This window comes from Trichogramma pretiosum, unplaced genomic scaffold (genome assembly GCF_000599845.2).
Source record: "Trichogramma pretiosum strain Unisexual culture from Peru unplaced genomic scaffold, Tpre_2.0 scaffold8, whole genome shotgun sequence".
NCBI classification, from domain to species: domain Eukaryota; kingdom Metazoa; phylum Arthropoda; class Insecta; order Hymenoptera; family Trichogrammatidae; genus Trichogramma; species Trichogramma pretiosum.
Window position 1 is genome coordinate 2265944 of NW_019641699.1, and position 27706 is coordinate 2293649.

Consider the following 27706-nt stretch of genomic DNA (forward strand, 5'->3'; position numbering starts at 1 on the left):
TACGCCGTCGTTTCTATGTATTGAAAAAAGCTGCTCACCTGCTCTTTCTCTCTCTCTCTCTCTCTCTCTCTCTCTCTCTATCTCTCTCTCTCTCTCTCTTTCTCGCTCTTTGCGTTTCGGTCTTGGGCACGATTGTTGCAGTACCAGGCGGCATCTGCGTACATTTATAATATCGAGGAGTTCACCTAGTACTACGGCTGGCATTACATATAATTTATCTCTCTCAACTTGATCGAGTGAAATTACTTTGTCCTGCCAAGATACGAGCCTTTTGTAACTTTGTGTAAGCATTAAAAATATAAATCTGTATGCAAATGCTTTCGAACTTGAAATAAATTATAATTTGTGTACTTAGTCTGTCGCACGTTGGTACCGAATTAATTCTGAGGAATTCGCCAATGAAATTAGAATCACATGCACTTGCAGATTCTTTTAGCCCCTCACAAGAAAAATGCAAAAAGTGAGCCAGACGTTGATTATTTGTAAAAGGAATGAATATCGAAGTTCGCAGTTAAGCTCCTTCAAGTTCAACTTTTTACTGTAGCTAGGTTAAATGAATTAAATAGTGGTAATTTTAAATTGTCTAAAGCAAATGGAAAAATAGATTCGATTAATAATTTACAAAAATAGGCTAAAAATGTGATGCATGCACACGCGTAATATGTTATTTACGCGAGATAATAGAAAATAGATCGTCGATATGCTAAGGTCACGAGCAATAAGCTTAAAATATATCGTATATAGCACTTTTGAACTTGGATTTTACTCGTGTACCTTGGCATTACTTATTCGAGTAAATATATAATAACAAGTCTTATTCGTCGAGCTATTACACTGAATAATAGACCGAATTATAATAGCATATACGCGAGGCTCTTGTTGTCCCTACAGGTATACACATTTACGTCTGTGTATGTAGCGAACGATTTTCGATCGATATTGCCACACATTTCACTAATGCTGCCTTGCGTCGCGCCGCAATGCGCTGCTACTGCTGCTGCTGCTACTGCTGCTGTTGATGGTGTGCTACATCCACCGCTTCGAAATAAAATGCGCCGCGGTAGAATTTCGATTTTCACCCTAGCTATAGTGCCTCGGAGGCTATTGTGATTTATCCAATGTGTATATACGCGCGCCCGCGTAAATGTAAGGACCATTAATCTGAAACACGAACCAAGTACCAGAAAATCTACGAACAAACATAATAGCCCTATAAATTGTATCGTTCAAAATTGTACCTAGTCTAGGCAGCTCGGTAAAATTTGTCATCCGGATTGAGTTAATTTGATAAGAATAGTAGCTACTGCTCGGCTTTACTTTTGTCTATTTTCGAGCTATTTTTCAATGTAGTTGTTTAAATGCATGTAGAAATGTTTGGACGAGGCCAAGCTCAAGCTCAAAAATTGTCTGCGTGAACAGCACTATGCCGCAAATTGTCCGTGACAACCTCTATGCGGTTAATCATCTTCAATGTTCGAGTAAAAGAAAAGTTATGAACAAGCCAGATTGGAGGAAATGATAAAAATGGCATGGCAAAGCCAATGCTTGGCCGGAATATTGAAAATCTAACAACTTCGAAGATAAAAATCGACAAGTTCGAGTCGCGCTTTTTTGCATCCTGTATTTTTCGATCCAGCAACAGCTAATCCGAACGAGTATAAAAGCCAAGACGATTTTGTTCCATGTCACAGTTGAGATCCGACTCTTCAACAAGCAGAAATATTGAAAAATGTTCAAGCTCGCAGTAGTCACGGTTCTTTTTGGCTTTTTGGCCATTGCGGTAAGTCACCTCTCCATAAGTCCAATTTAACACGATCAAAGTTTTACTTAAATATAATTTTCTACAAATGCATTACAGTTTGGTAACGGTATGCCTGGTATGCCTGGTGGTATGTCTCAAATGCCTCATATGCCAAGCGTGAGTATAATAACTTGATAAATGCACAATTCTATCTTCGTGAATAAATCTTTCTATATGCACCAATCGTAAGCACGATAAAAGAAAATGTATAAATCTTGAATTTCCAGCTCGACGAGAATCCATCCGATTCGATGCCACCCATGCCTTCTTCATTAGTACGCGTAAGTAAAATTTGAAAAGTTGCATTAAAAAAAAAACGTAAAAGGCTCATGATTGATTGTAAACACGAAAGGTGGCCCGCGATTTGATGAATCCTATGGTTGCGGGTACCGATGGGGCCGCAATCGCTGGCACAATGGGTCAAGAGATGATGATGGCCGGTGCTAAAATGATGGGAGCAGCGGGCACCGTACCATTTCACGTAAGATTTTCATCATCAGCTAGTCAGTTTTAAAAATTTTCTCGATGTCTATAAGCTATTAAAAATGTTACTCTTGATGCATTGCAGACTCTTGGCGGAGGACCTCCTATGGGTGGACCTGGTGGACCTATGGGTGGGCCTATGAGCGGCTAACAAGCATGTATCAACTGCAGAATTAAATTTTGCTCAAATTAATATTCATTAAATGTGTAATGATATAAAATAGAAGATAATAAAACTTTATTGAGCAATTTATTTCTCTTCTGGTTTATTGAACGTCAAGTACATATAAGTAAGTGTCAAACCCATTGGCAGTTTTATAGTCCAAATGATGGTACGAGAGACAGAACGAATAAAGCGAGAGGAGATAAAATTAAAGTTTGAGATGTTTGTCGTAATTTATAATAATTTGAACAAAAGGATACATTTATTAAGAGTGTTTGAATTATTTATTGTAATTAATTGAGTTTGAGAAGAGTAAAAAGTATCCTTGATGACTGAGAAGTAGGAGCGATCGATGGAGCCGGCAGAGTTGGTAAAGAAATAGAGAGAAAGAGGAAGTGGCAGCAATCGACACTCGAGTCAATTACTGATTTTCTAATTTGTGCTGGCATCATCGTCGTAGGCGCGATCTCTAATTCGAGCAGCTGCTAGACTACGGCATATCCGACTTTGCGCGTGTAATAAATACGTGTGTGTGTGTGTGTGTGACGACTGTGCCGAGGCACTAGCTATAGCAGCTCGAGCTTTAATCAGCCGACGCGAGGCGCAAGTGTGCCCAGCACGCGTATAAACATAATATATTATACACACTCTGGAAATATTCAATCGTTGGCCGTTGCACGAGCATAGAGTGAAATAATAGCACGTTACATTGACTCCTGAAATATATCGTATGCGCGCCTATACCTGCGGCATAATACGTTGGCCAACAAAATCATCCGACCTGGCTGACGCTCAAACAGTATGTGCATATTATATATGTATCGCTATACGACGGGTAATTCGATAATTAGATCGATCGGTATAGTCCGGGCCAGGCAAATTCTGCCTTGATGATCTGTCCGACGTTCGCAGAGGGCCAGACGGTCGCTTTTCTGCGCTGCATATAGGATAGCCACCGCCGCTCCGGTATCGCAGATCATCGGGCAACATGAGGCCTCTCTTCGGGCCCGTACACCTACTATACATACAGTTATGCAGCGTATATACATCTCTCTCCTGTATTATACATATAGCCGGCCAAACAGATGGAGGAACTCGTCCGTACTCTCCTGCCTATATAATATACTTTGTGCACTTTTCGTCTTTTTGGCTTCTTTTCACGCGCGCGCGCGGCGGCGGCGGCCGTGCTCGCGAGCAGCAGTGGCAGCTGTATACAACTGCTACGTAGCGATACACGTATGCCTATATACCGAGCCAAGAAAAGAAGGTGGAGGTAAACCAGCACGAGAGGAGAGTCGCGTGCCACCTATTGTCCCCCTGCTCCTATATATATATATGCTTTTTCTGTACGCGGCTAACTTTATGGAGACTGTACCCACAACTCGCCACTCCAATAACTGCAAACTTTTTTTCTTTATTGCAACTTTGATCCTCGACACAATACGCACGTTAACCAAGAGGATAGACGTGAATTCGCCCCAGCATATTCAATGCTCATTTCAACATTCAATTTCGCTTAAATCTTCGAATCTCTTCTCCAAAACTAGAAAAACATTCTTACGTGATCAATTGCTTTGTCAACAATTTTTTATGATCGTCAACTATTGATTATATGTAAGTTTTTTCTTTCACTCATCATTCTATAGAATCGGAATGAAACAGAGTTGAAAGAATCGGAGCGATTTTATTCCAACTACAAATCATACTCGAGGAATTTTATCTTGCACATTAGAAACTCAAGGATGAGCGAAATAATTCGATTTGTACTTTTGCTAGGCACAGGATGTATAGGCGTCGAAAAGATAACCGAAGGAAAATATGCGCTGTTTCAATAATGATTTGGACCGACGGAAATCTGATTGAGCAATAATTGGTATCTAAGTCAAAATTAATACTTTTGATGAGCAATACTTTTCATAAGACGAGCGAGTTTAAAACGACAAAAGGACTTCGAATTAAAGCAATCGATGGTTACGTACGTCAGTTAGACGACGCGACGATTAGTCTGGAGTATGTGTGAATTTTTGTGGAATGTCGGACGAGTGGCAGCTAGGCGAGAGGCTGCTCGGCGACAGTCAGCTGCATGGAATGCTGCGCGCCTAGATCCATTCGCGAGCTTTTTCCGGTGCTCGCGCGGATAAGTTACGAGTGCCGCTTGTCGAGGCTCGAGCACTCGATAGACAATCGATCCGAGTATTTGACTGATAAAACTCGAGTGTTTATTGCCTGTGCAAACGTCCTCGGCGCGTTTCCAGCATTTTTACGGTTTGCGCGCCTTCGAGATTCACGTGGCTCCTCGACTACTCATTCGTAAGTTTTAGCTGCTTGCGAAATTTCGCTCCTAGTTCTGCGAGCCGTCATTATCGCTGTGAATTTACGAGTAAAAACCAGCGGATACATCTGCCGACTACCTGTTTAGCTGCGTTCGAGTGTTGTACGATCGGTCCTATTTGGTGCATTCGTGAAGCTCGAGTCAGGGCAAAAGTGCGCGTTTAGGCACCGATTGCAGCACCCCTCGGAAAAACAATGTGACGCGATTGATTTGAGCCTTGAGCTTGCGACGTTTGGCTAGCTCCTAAATCATAATATTAATTTTTCATTCGTCGTTTGAATTCTTGACGGGTAAGACCGTTTAAAAGAAGGAGCACTGTTAATTCGTCTCAGCGTGATATGCGATACAAGGGGAGTTGAGTAATTTAGCTTCCGGACTCTTTTTCGAGTACGTCAGTGTTGCTTGTATGAACTTTTACGAAGGTGCACATTTCGAATCGATACTGCGCTATAAATAGTTTTTGCGCGTGCTACAGCGTTATGTGCGTGAATGGATTTCCCAGTAATGCGCGATTTAACTGGTAATTTAGCCGTCGTTCGTATATACGCTCGTCGCAGTGCGCCGCGGTACCCTAGATATACAACAGCCCTACGGTACAGATATCCGATTGGCACAGGTACAGCTCGACTATTGTTCAACGGGCCACATTTTCTATACAAGTATTATAGTGTATATTGGACACGCTACAGAGTCAGTCAAGTACAAGCTGGCATTTCATCTCGATAATGGACGTGGCCGCACTTTATTCTTTGGTCGGTACAATGCGACGATAAATAACGACTCTAGCTCGCTGATTCTCTCTCTATTTGACTGAATTAATTCCAATCGAAATCACATCTGCTTATAAGCGACGTGCAATCTTCGATAGTAATTTCTGTGATTTCTATACGGCTCGCAGGCCCAAGCAAGTGCGTCTGTCTTGGCAGCTGTACTTATGGAAATGCAATTGCGAATAGTCCAAACGATACGGCGCATCAATTACGCGCATGGAATATTTGACGAAATATTTGGAATTGTCGAGCTGCGATAATGATTAAAAAAAATGAGCGCATCGTGATCGAACATTCAGGTCTATCAGAGGGGCATCAACGGATCGATTCTACGTCCTGTTTACTCGGACGCAAAACTGAACAAATTCAGCCGTGCGTATATACTTTTATCAGCGGGCTTTGATCGGAGCGCGCGGCCGAACGCATTAGCGGCGAAAAAAATCAATGTACGCGTTTACGGGCAGGACTAGCTCGGCGAGAAGCTCGATTTCATTAAGGCGAACGCGATCGTAAAAGCACAGCCGAGCCGAGCATTAGCCATTAGACGCAGGACAACTCGCGCCTATATAGGCTGAAAGAGTTTAGTCGAGCTCCCCTACTACCCTGACCGGAGCTTGAGCGACTGGCGTGGCCACGTGTGCTCGCCTATGCGCGGCTAAGCGTCGTCACGTGAGAAAAAAAGGGTCGTCCGATTTGACGGCTGCTAGGCTTCTACTCGCCGTTGAATATTTCATGAGCGCGCAGGCGTTCTACGATTCTCCGAGTCTACGCCGAGAGGTAAAAATCAGTCGCGCCTTTTTCCCTTTGGACATTTTCACCTTAGTCGCAGGCTGGCCACACTCGACGACGCTATTCTCGCTCTCTCTCTCTCTCTCTTTATTTTTTTCGATCCAGAAGTCGCCAGAGGATGGCATCGAGGCGATTGCGAATCGTTGCGCTCTTGGCGATCGTCCTTACGGCGGCTTCCTCCGCAGCTTCTCAAGCGCCGGTCAATTTACGTGAGTATACGAAAAAATTACGCTTTGATCGCGAGAGCTCGCAACGACATTTTCGGCTCGTTGTATGATTCATTTGGTCTCGTTGCTCATTGCAGTGCTGGTCGTCGAGGCGCCCGATGCGGCCATTCTGCAGAGCCTCAACAACATCGTCTCGGAAGCCGAGAAAGCCTACGGAGCCAATCTGATCGCGCTGGACGTGCAGGTCGTGCAGGTCGATCGTGAAAACGTCGACGAGAATTACGAGAAAGGTGACGTGTACTTTATAGAGCTGTGTAGCTGTAGCGCGACAAAAACGTGGGACAGTCGCGATTTCGGGAATGCAACCGGCCGTCGACGGTCATGAAAAAAGCTGCGAGCAATAATGAGGGAAACATTTCGCGCGATGGCCACCCACGAGATGGCTTTTGTCGAGTCATTACTTAACGCGATCGCAGCATCGGTAGCGGCATCGAAATGCACACAGTGAAGAGAGCAAAGATACCACCCGTGAGCTGCGAGCGAGATAAAAACTAATTTAATACCTGTACTTCGATACGGTCTTTTAGTGGCAAAATACACATTACTTGCACGTTGTGCATCGCGACGCTCGGTTTGGGAGCCGAGGCGATCGATTCGACGACGAGTGCTCGATCGAAGCCCGTCGAATGCGAAGCGCGCAGTGATTCGATTGATTCGGAATCGTTCATAATAAATCATAAAATAGCCGGGGGGGACACAAGCTAGCAATTAGTAGACTATTGCTATTGTATGTCGCATAATGTCTATGCATAGATGCGCAGCTATATGGAAGGAGACGCGAAGCCGGAGCAAGCAGCGGGCCAAGGACTTTTATTTTGCATCGACATGAACGTTTGAGATTATTATAGTTATTATCTCTGTTACAGTTTGCAAGCAGTTGTACTCGGGCATAAGCATGATACTGGACCTGACCTGGACCGGCTGGGACAAGCTGCGGGAGCTGGCGCGGGACTTTAACATAATTTACAAGCGCGCCGACACGACCATCAGCACCTACGCCCAGGCCATCGACGACATAATGATGTACAAAAACACGACCGACTGCGCCCTCATCTTCGAGAACGAAAAGGGTTCGTTGACACACGCGCCACATGCACGCCACGCCACGCCACGGGCCAATAATTATTATACGCGATATTTAATGCTCGATCGATGAGGCACAAGTCGATGCAATAATTCGCAATATTGTGTGCAGAGCTGAACGAGACGCTGTACTACCTCATCGGTAATTCGATCATTAGATTGGTCGTGATCGACTATCTGTCGAGCCAGACGGTCGAGCGCATCGGCAACATGAGGCCTCTGCCGTCCTACTACGTCATTTACGCCTCGACCAAACAGATGGAGGTACTCTTCAAAACGGTGAGTTATGAGCAACATAGCAGCAGCAACAACAACAACGACGAATAACAACAAACAGCGCAATAACAACAATGTGAATGCGCCTTGCCTCTCTCTCTCTCTCTCTCTTTCTTCTTTTTCTCCTGTTGTAGCACAGGCGGCTATATAGTATAAGGTACATTATAATATTATAATGCGCTCGTACATGATACACGCAGCTGCGGTACGGGTTGCTGCATCAAAGCCAGCCGGAGGAGGAGGAGTCGCGTGGCTCGACGCTACACAGCGATGTATATAGGTATACGCTGCGCGCCTTCTATACAGCCCGAGTAGTCGAGTGCAGACACGCGCCCATTACCGTGGGCTTCCAAGGAATCGCTCAATTGAGCTAATTCATCTTTCGACGACGACCCGACCCCGTCCAATAGCCACGCACTTTTTACAATAATCTAAACGCACATTTTTACCCGACTATTTTTAATCGATCGTCGCGCGTCTTTTTCCATGCTCGATTGCGCTTCCATGTGAGCAATAACTGCGCCTCCTATACATTATATGCATCTTCGCGCCTCATTTGCATAATTATCATTCCCCATCGTTTACCCTCGCATGTTTTTTCTTTTATACACCCGCAACGATGATCTGTGATTCACATGGGACCATTGCTAGTTTCGCGAATATATTTAATTATAGCCTGTAGCACATGAACCGACATATGAGCAAATAATCTCAAATTTTCATGATTTTTATTTTTCAATGTACTATAATTTAAAAAAAAACACGCAAACGTGTGTTTTATCATTCAGTTTTTGATATAGCCATATGATTTAAATTTGAACGAGATTTGAAAACCTGTGAAAAAGTTCACAGACCATTTTTGTTACCACACTACGGCCGTGCGAATATAGAGGCGTACTTTCAATTTTCGCTATTTTTTAAGGATGAAAGTAGATTATTTTAGAGTAGATCAATAAAAAAAGCCATTCTCCGTCTCCGTCTCTCTTGGCCCGCGTATATCACGAGCCGCAAGTGTCACACGTTACAAATGTCGATCAGGCCAATTGGCGAACGACGACGGTGGCTCATATGCACGGGTCACACAGATTAGCCGATCGGGGCGTGTATAATTACTATGATCCGTCTGATTTTCTCGCATGTCTGGCGGCGTGTCTCGGCCGGCGCACTGTATAGGCCGTCGATGGTGGTCTCGTGAGACGCGACAATACTTGGTACTTGGTTTTCACCGACAACAACTGGCCGGAGTTCTCGTACTTCCAAAGCAATGCCCAGCTCAAGGTAGCCGTCAACGTTTTCACCATGAAGGAGGACGTCTGCTGCCACCTCATTTACTCCAGTTCCCCGTGCAATTGTCCTCCCGATTTCAAGGTGCGTTGGCAAGGCACTTAGTCGTCGACGATTTTGCAATTAACACCATGTGCACGCAGATATTCGACCACTACTTCAGGCGACTGGTTAATCTGATCGTCGAGACCCTCAGCGAGATGCAGTCGGCCAATCAGCTGCAGGAGCCGCAGACGGGCCAGTGCAATTCGAGAAACGCCAGCAGTCCGGGCAACGGCACCAACGTCGAATTCGACAAGCGTTTGCTAAGCGTAAGCGACGATATTTTACACGGTACGTGCGATAGCTCAGCGATAAAAATTTGCAGAAAATCACGAAAAACGACACGTTCGAGTACGAGGAGCAGCGCACGATGATCGCGTACAAAGCCGAGATCGAGATCAAGGTGCTGAGCCAGGGCCAGCTGGTGCAAAACGGCACGTGGAATCGCGAGTCGCGCATCCAGCCGCTGGCGAATCGCACCCTCCAGGCGGCCCGGCGCTACTTCCGCGTCGGCACGGCCGAGGCCATACCCTGGACGATCAAGAAGCGCGACCCGCTGAGCAAGCTGCCCATGAAGAACCCCGACGGCAGCTACGTCTGGGACGGCTACTGCATCGAGCTCATACAGACCCTGGCCAACATGATGGACTTTGACTACGACCTCGTGGTGCCGGACGACGGCGAGTTCGGCCAGAAGGTCAACGGCGTCTGGAACGGCCTCGTCGGCGACCTGGCCAAAGGGGTAACTTTCAAATTCGTTAGCTTTTGCCGGCTGCATCGTAGCCAGCTCTTATTATTATGATTTACAGCAAACGGACATTGCCGTGGCTGCGTTGACCATGACTTCGGAGCGCGAGGAGGTCATCGATTTCGTCGCCCCGTACTTTGAGCAATCGGGCATACTGATCGGTGAGTCGTGCTCGTTCTGTCGAAAAGTCAGCGAGAGAGTCGATTATCCACGGGCAATTTGCAGTGATGAGGAAACCCGTGCGCAAAGCGTCCCTCTTCAAGTTCATGACGGTGCTGCGACTGGAGGTCTGGCTGAGCATCGTCGGCGCCCTCACCCTCACCGGCATCATGATCTGGCTGCTGGACAAGTACTCGCCGTACAGCGCGCGCAACAACAAGCACATGTACCCCTACCCCTGCCGAGAGTTCACCCTCAAGGAGAGCTTCTGGTTCGCTCTGACGTCGTTCACGCCGCAGGGCGGGGGCGAGGCACCCAAGGCCCTCTCGAGCCGCACCCTCGTCGCGGCCTACTGGCTCTTCGTCGTTCTCATGCTGGCCACCTTCACCGCCAATCTCGCGGCCTTTCTCACCGTCGAGAGAATGCAGGTACGCGAGGCGCCTGATGCCTCGTCGACCCGACTTACTTGCCGGACGGCCGAGTAGTAGCGCGTTATACGTTCGTTTCAACTTTTTTCTTTCTCCTTTGCGCAGTCTCCGGTGCAGTCGCTCGAACAATTGGCCAGACAATCGAGGATCAATTACACCGTGCTCGACAACTCGACCATTCACCAGTACTTTAAGAATATGAAGAGCGCCGAGGAGAAGCTCTATCAGTTTGTTTTATTTTTTCACCTTTTTCTATGCGAAAATTTCGTAAACCCAAGTAACGCTAACTGCTTTTTACGATGCAGAGTTTGGAAGGAAATAACGCTCAACAGTACGAGCGATCAGGTCGAGTATCGCGTTTGGGATTACCCGATAAAAGAGCAGTACGGGCACATTCTTCAAGCGATAACCCAAGTGGGACCCGTCAAAACCATAGAGGATGGCTTTCAAAAGGTTCGTCGCGATCAAAATTTCTGCAGCGTCGAATAAATTATAAGTCACACACGATGACCGAAAATGACATTTTCGCGAACAAAACAAAAATGTTATCTTCCCTGATAAAAAATGATACTTTAGTGGAAAAATTCTCTTTTGTCACGAAGGTGATCGAGAGCGAAAACGCCGAGTTCGCTTTCATTCATGACTCGTCCGAAATCAAGTACGAAGTCACTCAGAACTGCAATTTGACCGAAGTCGGCGAGGTCTTCGCCGAGCAGCCCTACGCCATAGCCGTGCAACAGGGCAGTCATCTGCAGGAGGAGATCAGTCGAAGGTACATCTAGCAACTATTCCATCATATTATCGATTGCTCGGCTAATTTGCAACTTTTTCAGAATACTGGACTTGCAAAAAGATCGATACTTTGAAGCGTTGAGCTCCAAGTATTGGAATCAATCACTCAAGAGCTTGTGCCCGAACGCCGACGACAACGAAGGCATCACACTCGAAAGCTTGGGTACGCCGGTAACGCTCAAATCACTATATTTATATATATTATCGTTTGAACGCTCTGATTCGTTGGCAGGTGGTGTCTTCATCGCTACACTCTTTGGCTTGTCATTGGCAATGATCACGCTGGCCGGCGAAGTCATTTATTACAGACGTCGCAACGGCGCGAACTTGGACGACTCGGCGGCAGCGGCACAGCAGCAGCAACAACAGCAGCAACAGCAAAAACAAATAACGATGAAGGAAGCCGAGAGTAGCGTCAGCGCCATGGACCAGATTATGATACAAAAGCTCGCGGCTAAGCTGCAGCTCAAGGCAGCGCCAGCGCCCATTGCCTTTGGCGACGAGCAGATCGCGGTAAAGCCGTCCAAGCCCCGAGTCTCGCACATATCCGTCTATCCTAGGCCCTTCCCTTTCAAAGAATAAAAATACCGCCTTTTATCTTTCTCGCGCTTTACAACGAGCACCTTCTTTTCGGATCCTTTCTTATTTTTTATTTGAGATGACATTTTCTCACAACTGGCGGCTAATACCATTACAATTACCTACATATATGCGCTATTATACGCTTGTACCAAACGTTTCTCGGATCGTGTAAAAGTTACTTTTTCTATGAGCCAGTCAAATCAAAAGAAATGCTCAAGTATCTAGTGAATTTGTATAAGAAAATTAATAAATTTTTATTGAACCTCGTGCGTTTTATTGTACCAAGTTCTCATATATTCTGATCTTTATCGTCAACTAGTTTCGAGATACTTTTTTGTTAAATGTTGAATAACCATGCTTATTGAACGATTTAATCTAATTTTCGTGCGATCAATTATCTGAAGAAGAACTTGAATAATATAGTAATTGCTATAGTCTCAAAGTTGAATAATCGAGGCTCGCTACAATGAGTTCGATCATTGGCAATAGATTCGAGTTTCGCTTGAAACAAGAAAAAGAAAGAATAAAAAATTTGCAACGACGACCAATTGAATGCAGCTGCGGTTTGCCATGCTCATATAATATAGAGATCGAAATTTCCGAATTATGTAATTTTAATGGAGCTTATAAGGCGTATTCCGCTGTAATATTTGGCAAGAGTCTCAATCTTTTGCATCGAAGGATGAAAAGTGCAGAATCATTGCAAGAGAGTTTTGTTATGAGGCGATACAAAGATAAAATGGACAAAGTATGAAAAAATGATAGAATGTCACGATTTGATGAAAATTTTCACGGGTCGATAAAGGACCAATGATTATTACAGGTATATTATAGAGAGTCGATAATATACACGTGAAAAACGTACGAAAGACATAACAATGTATTTTTTTCCTCCTCGATCATTCACTGCATCGATCGAAGAATAATCGTAATACAAGGAGTCTTTGAAAAAAAAGGTACTTCCTGCTGGTGATTTTCTTCCATCCTCCCAAGCTCGACTGGGATGAAGAAAAACGCAGCGTCTGGCGCTCGTAGCGTAGAGGCGGCCGAGTCGACGTTTTCGGTTGAATACTCGCGCGTGTCCACCAGATACGCGAATACAAGACAGATTATGCATTAAATGAGTAAGTAGGGATAGAGTCTGTGCACGTAGGCAGTCATGCGTTCACGAGTCGATATAAAGGCAGAGCGATACGTCAGAGCTCGGTCATTCCTCGAGAAAGCATGAATGGCTCGTATCGTAAAAATCGTAAATATGGCAGCATGTAAAGTGAGTATGTCATAAATATAAATGCGTAAAGTTGAATGCGACGATTGAAATAATTTATCGCGCTCTTGTTATTTCAGCTGTTTTTAATTCTGCTCTGCAAGCTCGCGGCTCAAGTCTTGGCCGATTACGGTGACTTGCACGAGATTTGGCACCACATCGAGGTGCCTTACAGCGCCGAAGCATCGGAGCTGATCTCTCACTACTCGGGCCAAGCGTTCCCGTACGCCGACAGCGTGCATCACGCCAGCAGCGAGCATGTGCCCTACCAGGCCGGAAAGGCCTCGTTCCACAGCAAGTACTCGAAGAAGCCGTCGTCGCTGGCCTCGTCCTTTTACGAGCCGAGCAAGTTCAAGAAGATAGCCGCCAAGGTCAATCCGGTCCACTGCCAAGAGATCGCGGCGAAGGAAACGAGCACGGGAGCAGCGGCGAGCGATCTGCATGCAGCCGGCCAAATGAGCTGCTACCGATGCAAGGATCCTCAGACTGGCTCCATCTACGAGAACTGCTCTTACAACTCGAACAAGCCGCGAAACGTGCGTTCGAACGTGGAAAAGCCGCCCTTCGATCCTTTGTTGACCGCCTCGAGCGATAATCGGGAAAGCTCCAGCAGCAGCAGCAGCGACGAGTCCCGACTTCCGGAATCGTTTCGTTTTACCGAACAAGATTTCGACAAGGAGCAGCCATCGGCCCAACAGACGGAAAAATGCGAAAAAGTTTTACGGGATTCCATGCTTTGTTTGATTTGCCAGGACCCGAGGACCAACGGCAAATACGAGCAGTGCTCCTACGTGGCCAATCCCAACGAGAAAGCCTACGCCTACAGTAAATCCAGCTCGTTCGGAGGTCCTGGGCGCAGCCCTAGAAAACAAAAGTCTCACAGAGATCCCAGCAAAAAAGCCAAAAAAGTCAAAAAGCTGCGAAACAATAGCCGCTATCCGAGCAACCCCTACGACTTTAGTCAACTCGCCGAGACCGACGAGAGAGAGCACGAAGCAGAAGCCCATCCCAAAGCCTACCGTCAACGAGAGAAAGAAGCCGAGGATCACGAGACCAGCGACGAGCAGCCAACGAGACATTCCAACGACAAAGAGACAAATTACTCTCCAGAAAGCTACCACTACTATCCCAGCAGTTACGAAGCTGCCGACTCTCGGGACGACGAGTCCGAGGAGCTTCCAGCTCCGACTCACAGCGTCAAATCCAGCTCCGGAGGCTGCAAGACTGTTCACAGAAAGGGCGAGGTCTGTCAGCTCTGTACCGATCCGAAAACCGGCGGTCAATCGGAAAACTGCCAATACGCCTACGAACCCAAGGACAAGGCTTACAAGTACAGCAAGTCCAAGTCGTTCGGCTACCCGACCGACGACAAAAAAGCCGACAGATCCAGTAGCGCCAGTGGCGAGGACTACAGTTACGCCGGAGAACCGTCGACCCTGGATTACATAAAAACGGAATCGGAAAGAATTTCCAAACAAGTCAAAGGCCACGGCGACTGTCGGAAGGTCCGCAGAGACTCGATGATTTGCACGATCTGCAAAGATGCCAAGACCGGCGGCAATTACGAGCAGTGTAATTACGCCTACGAGCCCGACGACAAAGTGTACGCCTATTCCAAGAGCAAACATTTCGGTAATCCGACGAAATCGAGGCAGAGCGACGATCGCAGCGGCGACGACGACGACGACGACGAAGTCGACGACAACGGCGGAGAAACGAGCGAGGAACAGCCCGAAGCAACCAATGGATTGCCGGCCGTCTATCCCACGGGGACGTCTCCTTTGGATTACATTCCCAAGGCCAGCGAAAGTAAGCTGAGCAAAGCTTACGTTCTCAAGGATCCTAATCATCGGGATAAGGTAGCCAGTGCTATTTATCATTCGGCTAATTCGGCCTAGTTATCCTTATCCTAATTGTACTTCAATAAATGTATCAATGCACACCAACATGTGCACCACAAGTTACCAGTTGTATAATCAATAGTTCAATATTCTTGGTCTAGTTTTTTTTAGTTTATATAATAAAATGTATGGATTGTACATATGTAGCGTTATCAACGATGTAGTTAATATGGTGGTACTCAATGAATAAGACTATTAATCCTATCTATTACGTACGTGAATAGAGAGTCGAATATTAACAACTTAGTTGTAGAGTATTAATTTTTTCCAATAATAGTTTTTTTTAATAATGTTTAATAGAAAGAGTATCGAGAATGGCTCACCAATAAAATTGTATTGAAAAAATAAAATTAATTTGTAGAGTCATTGATTAAATTGGCATTAACGATCGTGATTCATTTGACTTATCCAAAGACAAAAAGCAAGAACAGCACGCAGTCGAAAGAGAAGGAGTACGATAACGAGGACGAACACGGTCACGATCACGATCACGAAGACGAAAGCCATTACGATACCAGTGCTTTTATCGACTCGGGTTACCAAGACGCCAGCCAGCGTCGGGCCGAAATGGAAAAGATCGTCAAGGATATCGGCGACAAAGACAAGTCCAAGTGCAGCAAACACGAGCGCGGCCCCATGACATGTTACAGCTGCAAAGACGAGCGTGGCGCCGTCGACGAGGAGTGCGTCTACGTGACCGATCACGCGGCATCGACGTCGTCGACACCGCCACCCGACGCAATCGTCGTCCCGACGGACGGCTCGACCACGATGAAGACTCGAGTCAAGAGGACGACCGCCAAAGACGACGAGGACGGGGATCCGCCGGCCGCAGCCAAAGACAAGCACGAGGAGCTGGAGGTGCTCAGCGAGGAGCTGGACGAGGCCGAGCCCTACGATTACGTGGCCGAGACGAGGCCCGTTTACGACAAGGTCCTGGGCATAACGTTGCCGGCCTACATGCTGCTCAAGTCGCCCCAAGAAAAGGAGTTTGACCAAGCCGTCGAGAACGCACGATTCTGATTCCGTGCGTTATTATTACGAGGCCGCATTCAAAATACGAATTCGCTTTGTGTCGCGCGTACGTTTTATTTTGGTTTATGCCGGACACTCTGTTTCATTCTCATTCATTTTAGTCGTGCATTATGTATCGCTTACTGTACATTGTATTTCGAGATAAAAAGAGCCCGTGCGGCAACGAATTAAAGCAATATGTGTATACGCGAGAAAGACTCGCTTGGACGCGGCCGACACGATTATAGCCACGGAGCGTGTCTCATCGATTATAAATTTGTATCTTTCATTCCGCGATACGGGACGTGCATTTTCAAGAAAGTAAGCCGTAGGCTTGCGAAATTGATAAAAAAAAAACATAGGTGCTAAAACAATTGACATATTACATCAATCGCGCCGAGTCGCTCTCCACGCGCGCCGATTCGATCGCTCGAGCCGTAGAAAAAATTTCTGCTCTAAGCAATCGTGCGGATCCTTTTTTTCCCTTTATTGTAATAAAAAGTTTCGTTACGCTTTTGTTCTTACTCAAGCATTATGTTATGTAGTTTAGGAAACTTGTGAAATATCTCGAGCTAAGTAAAGGTGCTGAATAAAAATTCTCATGTATTGTACAAGCACAAAGATGAAATAAATATATGCGTATATTCATAACAAAAATAAAATAACGTATAAAATAAAAGATACATCAAAATTCACCTCGAGCATATATGCGAATAGAAAAGTGATGACCTAAATTCAAAAGTATAGTAAATCCCTTTACTGGATGGTAAGTTTCCAAATCGCTTTGCCATCGCAACAATAATATACGAAAGAGCAAAAAGCTTAAATAGTTCGTGTATCGAAAAATGTTTCGCAAGCTCGCACGCGTTCATAGTCGCGAAGTTCAGCTTGTCTGCTTCGCATAAGTTGATGCTCTTTCGGTTCAGCACGTATCGGGAAGGGATAGAGAGAGAGAGAGGGAAAAAGAGAAAAAGCAATGCGTAAAGTGTGTATATGATGGTGTATTTTTAACAAACGCTGGTTGGGCTCGTGCAGAAAGCGAGAACGAGAGAGAAGAAGAACGTAGGCAGTGCGTGGACATAGCCACATCTATAGCAAGCTCTGCTTTCGCCGAGGCTCAGTTTCGTTCGACAAGCAGCTGCTGCCGAGAGCAGCTTGGGAGCTTTTGTGCAATAGTCAATTCGATACAGATTGTGCGTTGTCTTCTCACTCGAAAGCTTCGAAGTTATAGCACGAGCAAGAAGCAGATAGCCAAAGCGAGGAGTCCGTACGATCAGCAAACAGCAGCATCATGAGTAGCATGATGACACCGTCAGGGTAAGTTGGCTTTTTTCTCATTCGTTCGGACGGGGAAAAACAGCTCTGGCAAAAGAGCGCGATTTGCGTTCGTCTGTGAAAGCGGAATGTGGGTCAAGTAGCAAAATTTACTCGACAGACACGTGCGTTGTTGCTCGCGATTGCCAGGAGCATCGCCAACAGCCCAATAATAATCTCAGCCAAGACGTTACACGTTCAATTTTTCAAGTAGCAGCAAAAGCGTAGCAAATTGCAAAAAAAATGAATAAAAAGAAAAAAGAAGCCAGCAGATTTGATGCCAGGCAGCGCGATATACGTCGAATTCCGCGTGAAAAAGCTCGGTTGATCTAAAAATATAAGCCATCGCGTTCTCGCGGTATAGCGAGTTTTGTACCGACTGCTTACGAGGCGCGGCGATTCAGTCCGGCAAGAAGCGCGCGGACACGGACGCGCAAAACACACATCTTCGCTTTCTTGCTCTCTCCCTCTCTCTTTCTCTCTCCTTCTTTCATTTTCGCGAGCGGGCGCGGGTCACGGCAGTGGATAGCCGCGAGAACTGTACGATTCTATAATTAAAACGCACCTAAGACTTTCTCATAAGATGAGGTGTGCAGCCTTCGCGATCACCCCGTCTGTCGCTGAAAGCTTGCGAGCTCTTACGCGCCTCGATTTGTGTGAAAACTTACCGACGCTAAAGCTATCGATGAAAAATTCCTTTTCATATCAAAAGCAATCATCTGCTAATTCATCGAGACTTTTCAATGCGCCGAAGAACTACAAACAATCAAATCAACTGTGTTTCAAGTATTGAAACAAGCCAAAGTTTTACGCATGGAAAATTTAAAATTAGGTTCAACCTATCTTCAGAATTAGCGAGGCTGTTTTTACTAATTTTATTGATTTTTTCGTTTGTTGGTACTGTTACATATTGTCACGCGTAGCATTCAAGAAACATTGAAAGTGTCTTCACCGATTGACAGTAAATTATACTGTACTTGATTGCCGAAAAACGAAAAATTTTGTCAAATCGTCTTCACTATATGAACGTTCATTTTGTTATTTTTGGCATATAAAAATTACACATTTTTCGTATTCCAATACCTATTGGTGTCAATGTCACGCTATATAGAATATAGGATTCAGGACGCAATTGTAAATATTATATTGTGGAACTATATGCAAGTATCATATAATTGCACACAGGCTTAGCCGAGCATTATAAATAATATTAGCCTATTGTACTTGCTTAAAACTGTTTGCACGAATAACAAGTTAAAAATACAAATATTCGTCATCAAGAGAGCTTGCGAATATGAATGCACACGTATTTATATAAACACATACGCACGCGCGACGAACACATAAAAAAAGATGGTCTGCGTGCGCATGATTATAATTCAAAATCAACGATTACCATTTATTTTTATTCGCCAGAGAAATCGATCTGAATGTATTTTCTCGCTATTCGGAAAATTTGTAAGCGACGCCGATGGTATGCAAGAAAATAAACGCGACGACGCTCGAGTGATTCATGGCGCTTACAAACGCTCCACTCTTTTGCTTTACGCGAGCGGTCAAATTTTTTCTACCTCTTTTTTACTCTAAGTGAATTGATTTGGCGAGTACGCGATACAAATACCAATTACCAAAACAATCAGCGATAGCGTAAACACATACGAGATGTGACTTTAATTAATATAATCCAACATTCGTTAAACTCTGCGTTTCTGACGAATGATTAATGTTGTACAAGTGACTTGGGAGCGCTTTATTTTCAAAAACAAGAATTAGATGCGTGAAGTTTATATGCATCATGCGAACGTGCATTATTACTTTTTTGGCTCTCGAGTGCGGCACGCAAACACGAAAATGAAGCGCATTTATTTACATGTAAGACTAAAATAACGCTTATATCTGGCGAGAATTCACGAAAGCACACGCGCGCTTGCTTACCTTCCACGAAAGTACATAATTTGACGAGAAACCCCACCTGTGACCGAGCATCAACATCATCATCATTGCTCCCACCTTGGTTTGCAATGTTCAGCTTTCGATATATACCGCTTACAAGTTCATGCAGTCATCTTCGGCTACTCCTTGTGAGTGGATGGATAGGAGAACCGCAAAAGAGAGTGTTCGTGCGAGTGTGTGCGTATTTACAAAAAAGCCTTGTAGCTACCATAAAAGGTATTTGAAGCTACTATGCGCTACGTAGAAAAATTAGTGCCAGTGCGTCGTCTCAGTACTCGTTTTACTCAACCTTGTGTTACTATTTTGTAGCAAGTTAACGGGTACATTGAACAATCAAAATTACTTCGAATTCTGCTGACCTATTCAAATTTTAACGTAATTTCAACCAAACCGCTCGAATTGATATTGTTAAGTATGACATTTTTCAAACAATGCAATGATTGTAGAAGTAGTAACTTTAAATAGTAAATTTAGAAAAGATGGATAGCTAAAACGTCATCGGGCATTAGTCACGTTTGTAATCGCAATTATTTTCATTACTTTTCGTCTATCGTCGCTGAGCTGATAAATGCTCTAACACGTGGTACTCTACAGCCTATTTTTAATCTTTCTTTCGTAAATTAAGCAGAAAGAGATTTTCATCAAGTAAAATATTATAATTTAGTTCTGAAAATTGTGATTGACCATGAAGGTGTAGCTGTTGACTTATTAATCAGCAGAGCTACAAACAAACTCACCCAAAGCCTATGAATTCGCGAAAAATTATTCGTAAAATATTTACGACTCAAATGAGTGTGATCTTTAAGTATGACTACTCGTAAACAATACGTGATTCCGCTCGAGTACACTTTTGAATTTAGCTTTACATTTTTATAAAAAAAAATGAACTTAATTCATGCAAAGAATAATTCTTATTCATAAGCATAACACATTTATTTTTCAAAAATAAGAAATGTATTTTACAAGTGCAACACGTATATCAAAGTATCCATTCATCTTTAAAAACTGAGTGCTTTCTGAAAAAATTGTGCAACGCTGCCTCTTTCTTATTTCTCTGGCGAAAAGTGTGTTAATGCGTATTTTTGGAGACTCTGGCGAATGACATTTTTAATTTTATGAAATTTAATAATATTTTTTGAAAATCATCGTGTCTGTATTTTTAACTGCTAATGTTTCTAAGCTGAAAAACTGTTAATATTGGTCGATTAATTAAACTAATTGATGCGTAAAATAATCACATTTTTTGTTCTTGATCGGTCACTTGAGAAAATTACAGTGACATCTTCATTTTAAATGATTAATGTTACAGGCTTGAAACAGTAGCATCTCATTCGGATTACGAGATTTCCAATTCGAAATATCCAAATTTTACAGAAGAAAAATCTGTTTCTTATGTTTGTTACAGAATCCCAGAGGCTCCAGTCGGAGGTATTGTATAAAATCACTTCAAGTACTTTTATGGTTTTGTTACTAGTAAAATTGATCCTGCGTTGCTGCCAAAAATTGCTTAATTGTCACACATAAAATATTTATAACTAGTTCATTTCAGTCTGGTTGAACCAGGTTAAAAAAATTGTCGGTTTCCAATTTCAAACGAAGATAAATTATTTAGCAATGAACATCAAGTTATATAAATTTATACGGTTGTGATAAAAATCAATCTCATTTTAACATTCGCTCTTCGATAACAACAACAATAATTTTCAAGATAATCGTAAAATATTAAAATATCATTATCGCGTCAAAATATTTGAAGGCCGGTTATTTCTTTCTGAGACACCTCTCACGGCTATGGCCTACTTATTTATGGAGTTAAACTGTCTTATCATTGAGCCTCGTGAACCTGATCTTACAGTTTATGCAAAGCTCCAAAGTTTTTGCTTACGCTGGCTGGTCTATTATAATTTTTCACCATTTATGCGAATGAGTGGGATTAAAAAAAAAGAAAAAAGAAAACAATAAAGAATAACCAAGTAATATCGCGAGTTAGAGGGGTTACTATTGCATTTGAGTAAATCATTCATTGCTAACGCTTACTTGGCATTTAAAAATAGATATAAAAAATGACAAATCAATTTTGGGATTTTTCGTATTAGCACCGCCTCCACCGCCACCGCCACCAATTGCTGGGCACGTGCCAGCACTGAGGATCAATACAGCGGGAGAGGTAATGTGCATTAACACACTTTGAATCATCGTATACTTCGTATTAATGAGTTTTTTAGACGGTTCGATATTTTCCAATTCACTTAAAAATTATCATGAATTTTTAGTTCGAATCTCGAAGAGCTCCGATGGGTTTAGGTGATGGTTTCGAGCCGCCAGCGGCTATACAGAACGCAATGATGACCAAAGACAAAAAACCATTCACTTATACACCGGGAATTGGAGGTAAATTGGACCTATCGATGATTCGTAGTCCCAGGATGGCTAGACGAGTAGCAAAGAATGCTAATGATGAAGGAATCGATGGCCCTACCCAAACCGTTTCTAGTCCGGAACCGTATGGAGTTCCAAACTACCCACAGCAGCAGTCATTAAACTCTTATTCAAATCCATCAATGTCCGTTCCCGTATTTCCTCAAAATATTCCTCAGCAGCAACCTCAACCAATGATGAATAACGCGAGTCCACGTTCACCACCAGGTAAGATTTAGCTGAAACTAGGTTACAATAAAAAAAGAGAACTTGATCAAATTGAAAATTCAACAGTTGACAGAGTCGACGGTACAATAACAAGACCGACAGTTAGAATTGAAACAAAGCTCCAGCCGATGAGTTATTCTCCAGAAAGCCCAAATACCCCAACATCACCGACACAAGTGACCTTATCTAAAGCACCCACTCCTTGGATGCAAAAATCAACACATAAACAAGAAGAACTTCCTGAATGGGCTAAACGACCTGGTATCAATCGGCAACAGGATTATCCAACATCACCACCGATATCTGAAAATCCTCACAGACGAGTTGTAAATCCTGCTATCGCGCAAGATCCCAAACCGATGCTCGTAATGCGCCAAGATAGCGTAACCAACAATACACCTCGAGTAAACTTTTTTCATCCACTCCAAAAAATAAAAACAAAAATGGCTTTGAAAATTATTCATTTTTGTTGATTTTCTAATGTAGATCGAAGATAGACCATCAGTATTCTCAGCAATTGGCGAATCTGGACATCATCAGCTAATGAACAGCACTCAACCACATCACATGTCCCGATGGGGTAATCCAGTAGGAATGAGTGGGGCAGCACCGTATCAACCACAATCGGGAGGTTCTTACATTATACCAGTTCAAATAGATGGGCAGTCGCAGCAATATCAACAAAACAATGTTGCACCATCCATGTATGCCAATCATAATTCTGCGCAGTATCAACCCAATAGGTGAGAAAAACAATGATGAATCTTTTTAATTGGAAATGTCAACTTTACGAATTTGAAAATAATAAATCTTCAGAGCTGTTTCGCGAGTTCAAATGCCTCCAGCAAATCAACCGGAACCTGGTCCACTTCAGTCTAATTCATTCCGAGTTTTACAAAAAATTACGGGAACTGATGCGGATGATGTAGATGGAGAACAATTACGCAGATTACAATTATCCGAAGATGACAAATATCTCATGAACAAATTCAAAGAACAAGGTAAAATAATGTTTTATTTATCTTTTTTTTACCACGAGTTTGAAATACTTATGATTCTCACCATTAAATAAATCACAGTCGACGGAGAAGGTACATCACTTCATAATGTGGAAGACCCAAGATATCGCGGTTCAGCGATCCCATCGCGAGCTTTCCGTTTTTTGCAGAATATGACTGATTCAGGAGATGTAACGAATAATGTTAACACGAGTATGTTGTGTTCTAATGAATTAGCCTTTGACAAAGTTTAAAAAAAATTTATAAAATTATCTTCTTCTGACAGCTAGCAGGCCAGTGAACTCGGCAATTAAGAAACAAAATCGAAACTCTAATTCTTTCGGTAAATGAAATAATTTATTTGTGTGAAGTTTGGTGTCTTATTTAGCTTTTTATCAAATTAATTCTAACAGGCTCTTGTGTCAAACTCGATTAAAAGCTTTCGTTTTTCCATGCACAGATATTTTTAGCTTTTAGTATGTTTTTCTTTGGCGAATTTTTCATTATTAATAAACGAGTTTGAGGCAATTACTAATATAGAAAAATTACCAACTATTTTTAGATGAGGCGCCCGTTCAGCCAAGCGTTTACGTACCGGCTAGTCAACAACAAGTGCAAGAGCCAAAAAAATACACTGGTGGAGCTATTCCGTCGAGGTCGTTTAGGTTACTTCAAGCCATGACTGCTCCAGAAAACATTGGTAAAATATAAATTATCTAATCCATTTTCCATGCATTTATCGTAAACGAAATAAAAGTACATTACAATCGGAATAATCACGAACTTGCAATAACATGTAAGATTAACTTTTTGATCAAAGTTTGAATTGTGGGCAATTTTTAATTTAAGTTTAACAATATAATGTGTTACAAAATTATTAGGTGCTATTTACACTTTGATTTAATTTCAAATCATATTTTGGTTTGAAGCTCATCCACATGAATGTTTTTATTCCATAAATAATAAAAATGAATACGAATAATGATAATTATTAATACTAAGCAATCATTATCATTATGAAATATAATGATTTGCTCGCTTAGCATGCTTCAAACTTGATAATTTGAATCGTCCACAAAATGCATTCATTTTAGTGATCTTATCTCATTATTTTAATGCTATGACAATCATTACTAAAGTAGTTTTAAGAAAAATAATAAATCCACTGTAGTAGAAGATGAAGAAGACAGAAGAAAGAGTCTTGTCTTGAATGAAATATGCTGTTTGTTATAGCTATGCAAGTAACGCAAGAAAAACAACAAAAATCAGCCACAAATTACGTTAGTATGCCGAGCAATCAGCAAGTTATCTATTACATCCCTTACCCCAATTCATTACAATCACCAGCATACACTTCTACATTTTGGGACCCTGAGGCTGTTTGTTGGACTTACTGTTCTATACCGCCAAATAATCCTTTTGATCCTTATAGTAATCCCTTTTTTCGATATTATCACCCACAATATTATCAATCTGATAATCTGATCAATTTAATGTCTGTGTACCAATGTACAAGTGGTAGTAATATGCAAAATTTGAACGATGATAGCCCTATTGTTTATCCCAATTACATTCCTTCAAACGAACCTTATGGTGTTTACGCAGGATCACAATGGAGTCAAGAATCATCGGTAACCCCAACGAGCTGCGCAACAACAACCACTGAACATTCAGAACAGTCCTTTCCTCCACCTTCACCCATGTCCTCGAGATCATCAAAAGACGACGAAAGAAGTGAAGAAAATAACAGTTTGTGTACGGCAAAAATGATCGATTATGACAACTCCAGTGCTTTAGCCGAGTCTTCAGACTCAAGCGGAGAATCTGACTCTTACATGGTATATTCTACAGGTATAAATCCAGTTAATCTACTGAAAAAAAATATAACCAAAAAAATTGAAACAAAAATCAATGTAGAAGATGAGAAGAATAATAATTTTTCTCTTCGAGAGAAACTGCATTCTGAGAGAAAAAATGCAAATCAATTTATTGCGGGTAATCAAAATAAGGATGGCAAAATATTAGAGCAGACTAATGACCATGAAGATGAAATAAACAAAACTGTAAGTGTGAGTCTACCTTTAAGACTGAAATTTTCGGTTTCCGATAAGAATGAAGATATTACTACTGTTATTGTTGGGGATAGCACCATTAAAACAGACGAAGCAAGCGGTAATACGACTTTGAAACAATTGGTTATTCAAGCTGAAAACGAAGAAGTACTTATGGAGAAACCAACATCCCCTACCTTGAATGAAACAAGCTCATATGATTCAAATTTAACAAATGAATCTGATACCAAAACAATGTTTGGTGAATCGGAACAAAAAGTTGAAAAGGACAACACACGAGAAAACTCATTCCATATTGACAGTGGGACCTCTCCCGAGCTTAGTAAAGTCGTATCTAATGCTAATTCTAGTTCCGAAGTTGATTCATCAACCATTGAAAAAGTCGAATCATCAAAAAATTCCTCAACAACTAGCAGAAAAACAAACAAGTACCAAAGGACTCAAACCCACTCAAGACTTTTCAAACTGCTTAACGAGGAACTTCGCTCAGAAAGCAGCTGCTCGGATAACGGAGCAAAACAAACAGAAGAAAAGTCATCGAATGATACAGTTGATAAAGACATGTGTACGAGGGAGCAAACAGTATCGCGAATATCTCGACCGAAATCTCTGGATTGCGAAGCATTGTTCAGACGGTACCAAGAGCAACACGAAGACTCTTACTATCAGACGTGGAAGAGCATGAACCGTAACACTCGAAACCCAGGAAACATGCCGAATGTTCATTTAACATTTCCTCACCGTACTAACGTATTCTGTCCACGAACTCACAATTCATTGCCTCGCATGAAATCTCCTTTGAGAAAAGCACCGACTGTGATATCATCGCCAACACCAACTTCAGCGACAAGTCCCAGTCCTATAACTGTGATGAGAAACAATAGACGTTGCTGATTGTTGGCAAACGTAGTAGAGTGGCTCCTCTTCTGTTCAAAGCAATGCTCAATGAGGGTACTGATGTATTTAGAATAAACGAAACTATTATTATGGGGTCCATTACTGCCTACTATCGAGAACAGACGAAAATATTGCCATAAAGAGAGACGTTTTGTGCGTACATACAGAACCAAGAATATGCCTTTTTCATTCCTATCGGTACTTATTTTCAATACAAAATTTTTTTTACTTAATCTAGATCATATTATTTTTGGAATGTTGTTTTTAATTTTTGTTCTCGTTTTGATGAGGATTCATACGGAATGTTACATGCATTATAAAATTCTCTATGAATTCTTAAAAGGAAAATCTTCAGTTCAAGTCACTGTATATTGATAATTATTAAATATGCAGTATATTCTGTTTTTGATCTGATACACTATGAACATTTGTGCAAGTAAGCATCGACAGGAACCAAAAGGTCGACACTCAATTCTATTCGGGTTCGAACGGATCATCTTGTCGAAACATTTTACAGATACACAGCTTTTTCTATCAAGTGAATCTTAAAATAAGATCCAAGCTTGTTTTCATTAGTTGCCATTAATTTTTAATTCATTGGCGCTTGGCTGCTTGAGCGCTATAGGAATGCAAATACTACATTATCTCTGTCAATCGCATGGCTTATCTATGTAAATAGCATGGCACAAGTGCACGAAGACATGAACAATTTTTCTAACACGCTTGAAAACTTGTTTGTAGAAAGGCATAGAAATATTATGTTTGTGTGTGTACTTGTTGCAAAATCAAATCCTACTAATGAAAATAATGAATTCTGATTATCGCAAAACTTTCACAATTTAGGCACTTTGATAAGTGTCAAAAAGTTAGAATTTAAATATTAATCAGTTTTATCTTTTTCACAGGTCCTGATGTAACTGACTATTAAAGGAAGAAAAAAACAACGCGAATACTTTAGTGCATTCTCTTATGGCGTGGACGTTTCTTCATTTATAGCAACTCCCAGCGGCGCGAATATTATAATTATCTAATACACGTTATATAGCGTGAAACTTATTTTATTGAAAACGACATTTACTATTATATAATTATATTAATAATAATAATAATGTAAAAAAATATTCAACTTTTAAACCGTAATGGGAAAACAATTTAATTTCTTATATATTTCGTTAGATCTAATTTTTGTACAATACGTTTCGCTATTTTTACACTAACTACCTGCCGCAATACAAAAAATAGCACATTAACGCAATCATTTTATAAACTAAAATTTTGCTTTCACGATCGATAAATCAATTCATAGTAAATCTATATGTTAATATACTAGAATCGTATCGAATTGATGTTTTATTTCTATTCTTTGCTCTGATTGCCTCAAGAAGTTCAGCAATTCTCTGTTTCTTCTCTCTTCAGTAGTGTTTCAATTTAATTTTTATGAAAATACGATATATTTGAATATGTAAATTTAATTTATAAGTCAAAATAATCTTGAACGGTAATGGATCAAACCGATTGATGAATAATAGTTCGAAATTTAACAGGAGCGTTAACATTTATAAAAATATTCATTTAATTAAATTGTAGATTATTAATTAAAAAATTTTTATTACGATAATTTTATCCTCAATAAATAATAAAAAAATGTTATTAATGAATTATGATAATATTAGGTGTAGTTTGAA

At 42.0% G+C, this 27706-nt stretch overlaps 5 protein-coding genes across 12 annotated transcripts in view; 4 read left to right on the forward strand and 1 right to left on the reverse strand.

Moving 5' to 3' along the window:
* Positions 1–27706, reverse strand: part of LOC106653153 — a 63282-nt gene that overhangs the window by 34826 nt on the left and 750 nt on the right. The window lies entirely within an intron of this gene.
* Positions 1678–2516, forward strand: LOC106653155. The gene is made up of 5 exons (XM_014372449.2): positions 1678–1780; positions 1859–1918; positions 2029–2082; positions 2154–2282; positions 2370–2516. The coding sequence occupies exons 1-5, from the start codon at positions 1730–1732 to the stop codon at positions 2433–2435; spliced, it is 360 nt and encodes a 119-aa protein (XP_014227935.1). The 5' UTR covers positions 1678–1729; the 3' UTR covers positions 2436–2516.
* LOC106653150 (ionotropic receptor 25a) lies at positions 6390–12139 on the forward strand. The gene is made up of 14 exons (XM_014372438.2): positions 6390–6547; positions 6643–6795; positions 7432–7635; positions 7761–7927; positions 9098–9292; positions 9352–9519; positions 9576–9992; positions 10060–10159; positions 10224–10585; positions 10691–10812; positions 10891–11038; positions 11188–11357; positions 11419–11540; positions 11610–12139. Exons 1-14 carry the CDS (start codon positions 6457–6459, stop codon positions 11957–11959), a joined length of 2769 nt encoding a protein of 922 aa, XP_014227924.1. The 5' UTR covers positions 6390–6456; the 3' UTR covers positions 11960–12139.
* LOC106652964 lies at positions 13215–16425 on the forward strand. The gene is made up of 4 exons (XM_023462574.1): positions 13215–13229; positions 13307–13800; positions 13846–15085; positions 15542–16425. The coding sequence occupies exons 1-4, from the start codon at positions 13215–13217 to the stop codon at positions 16148–16150; spliced, it is 2358 nt and encodes a 785-aa protein (XP_023318342.1). The 3' UTR covers positions 16151–16425.
* Positions 17247–27109, forward strand: LOC106653151 (TGF-beta-activated kinase 1 and MAP3K7-binding protein 3). Of its 8 annotated transcripts, XM_014372443.2 has the most exons (12): positions 19570–19624; positions 19718–19820; positions 20814–20836; positions 21505–21575; positions 21682–22054; positions 22121–22458; positions 22541–22797; positions 22871–23055; positions 23134–23265; positions 23339–23395; positions 23615–23752; positions 26927–27109. In XM_014372443.2, the coding sequence occupies exons 5-12, from the start codon at positions 21703–21705 to the stop codon at positions 26947–26949; spliced, it is 1482 nt and encodes a 493-aa protein (XP_014227929.1). In that variant the 5' UTR covers positions 19570–19624; positions 19718–19820; positions 20814–20836; positions 21505–21575; positions 21682–21702; the 3' UTR covers positions 26950–27109. The 8 variants fall into 8 exon arrangements, 7 of the variants coding, with proteins under 7 accessions (XP_014227928.1, XP_023318293.1, XP_014227927.1 ...); XM_014372442.2 differs by lacking the exons at positions 19570–19624; positions 19718–19820 and adding an exon at positions 17247–17458; XM_014372441.2 differs by lacking the exon at positions 19718–19820 and having other exon boundaries at positions 19506–19585.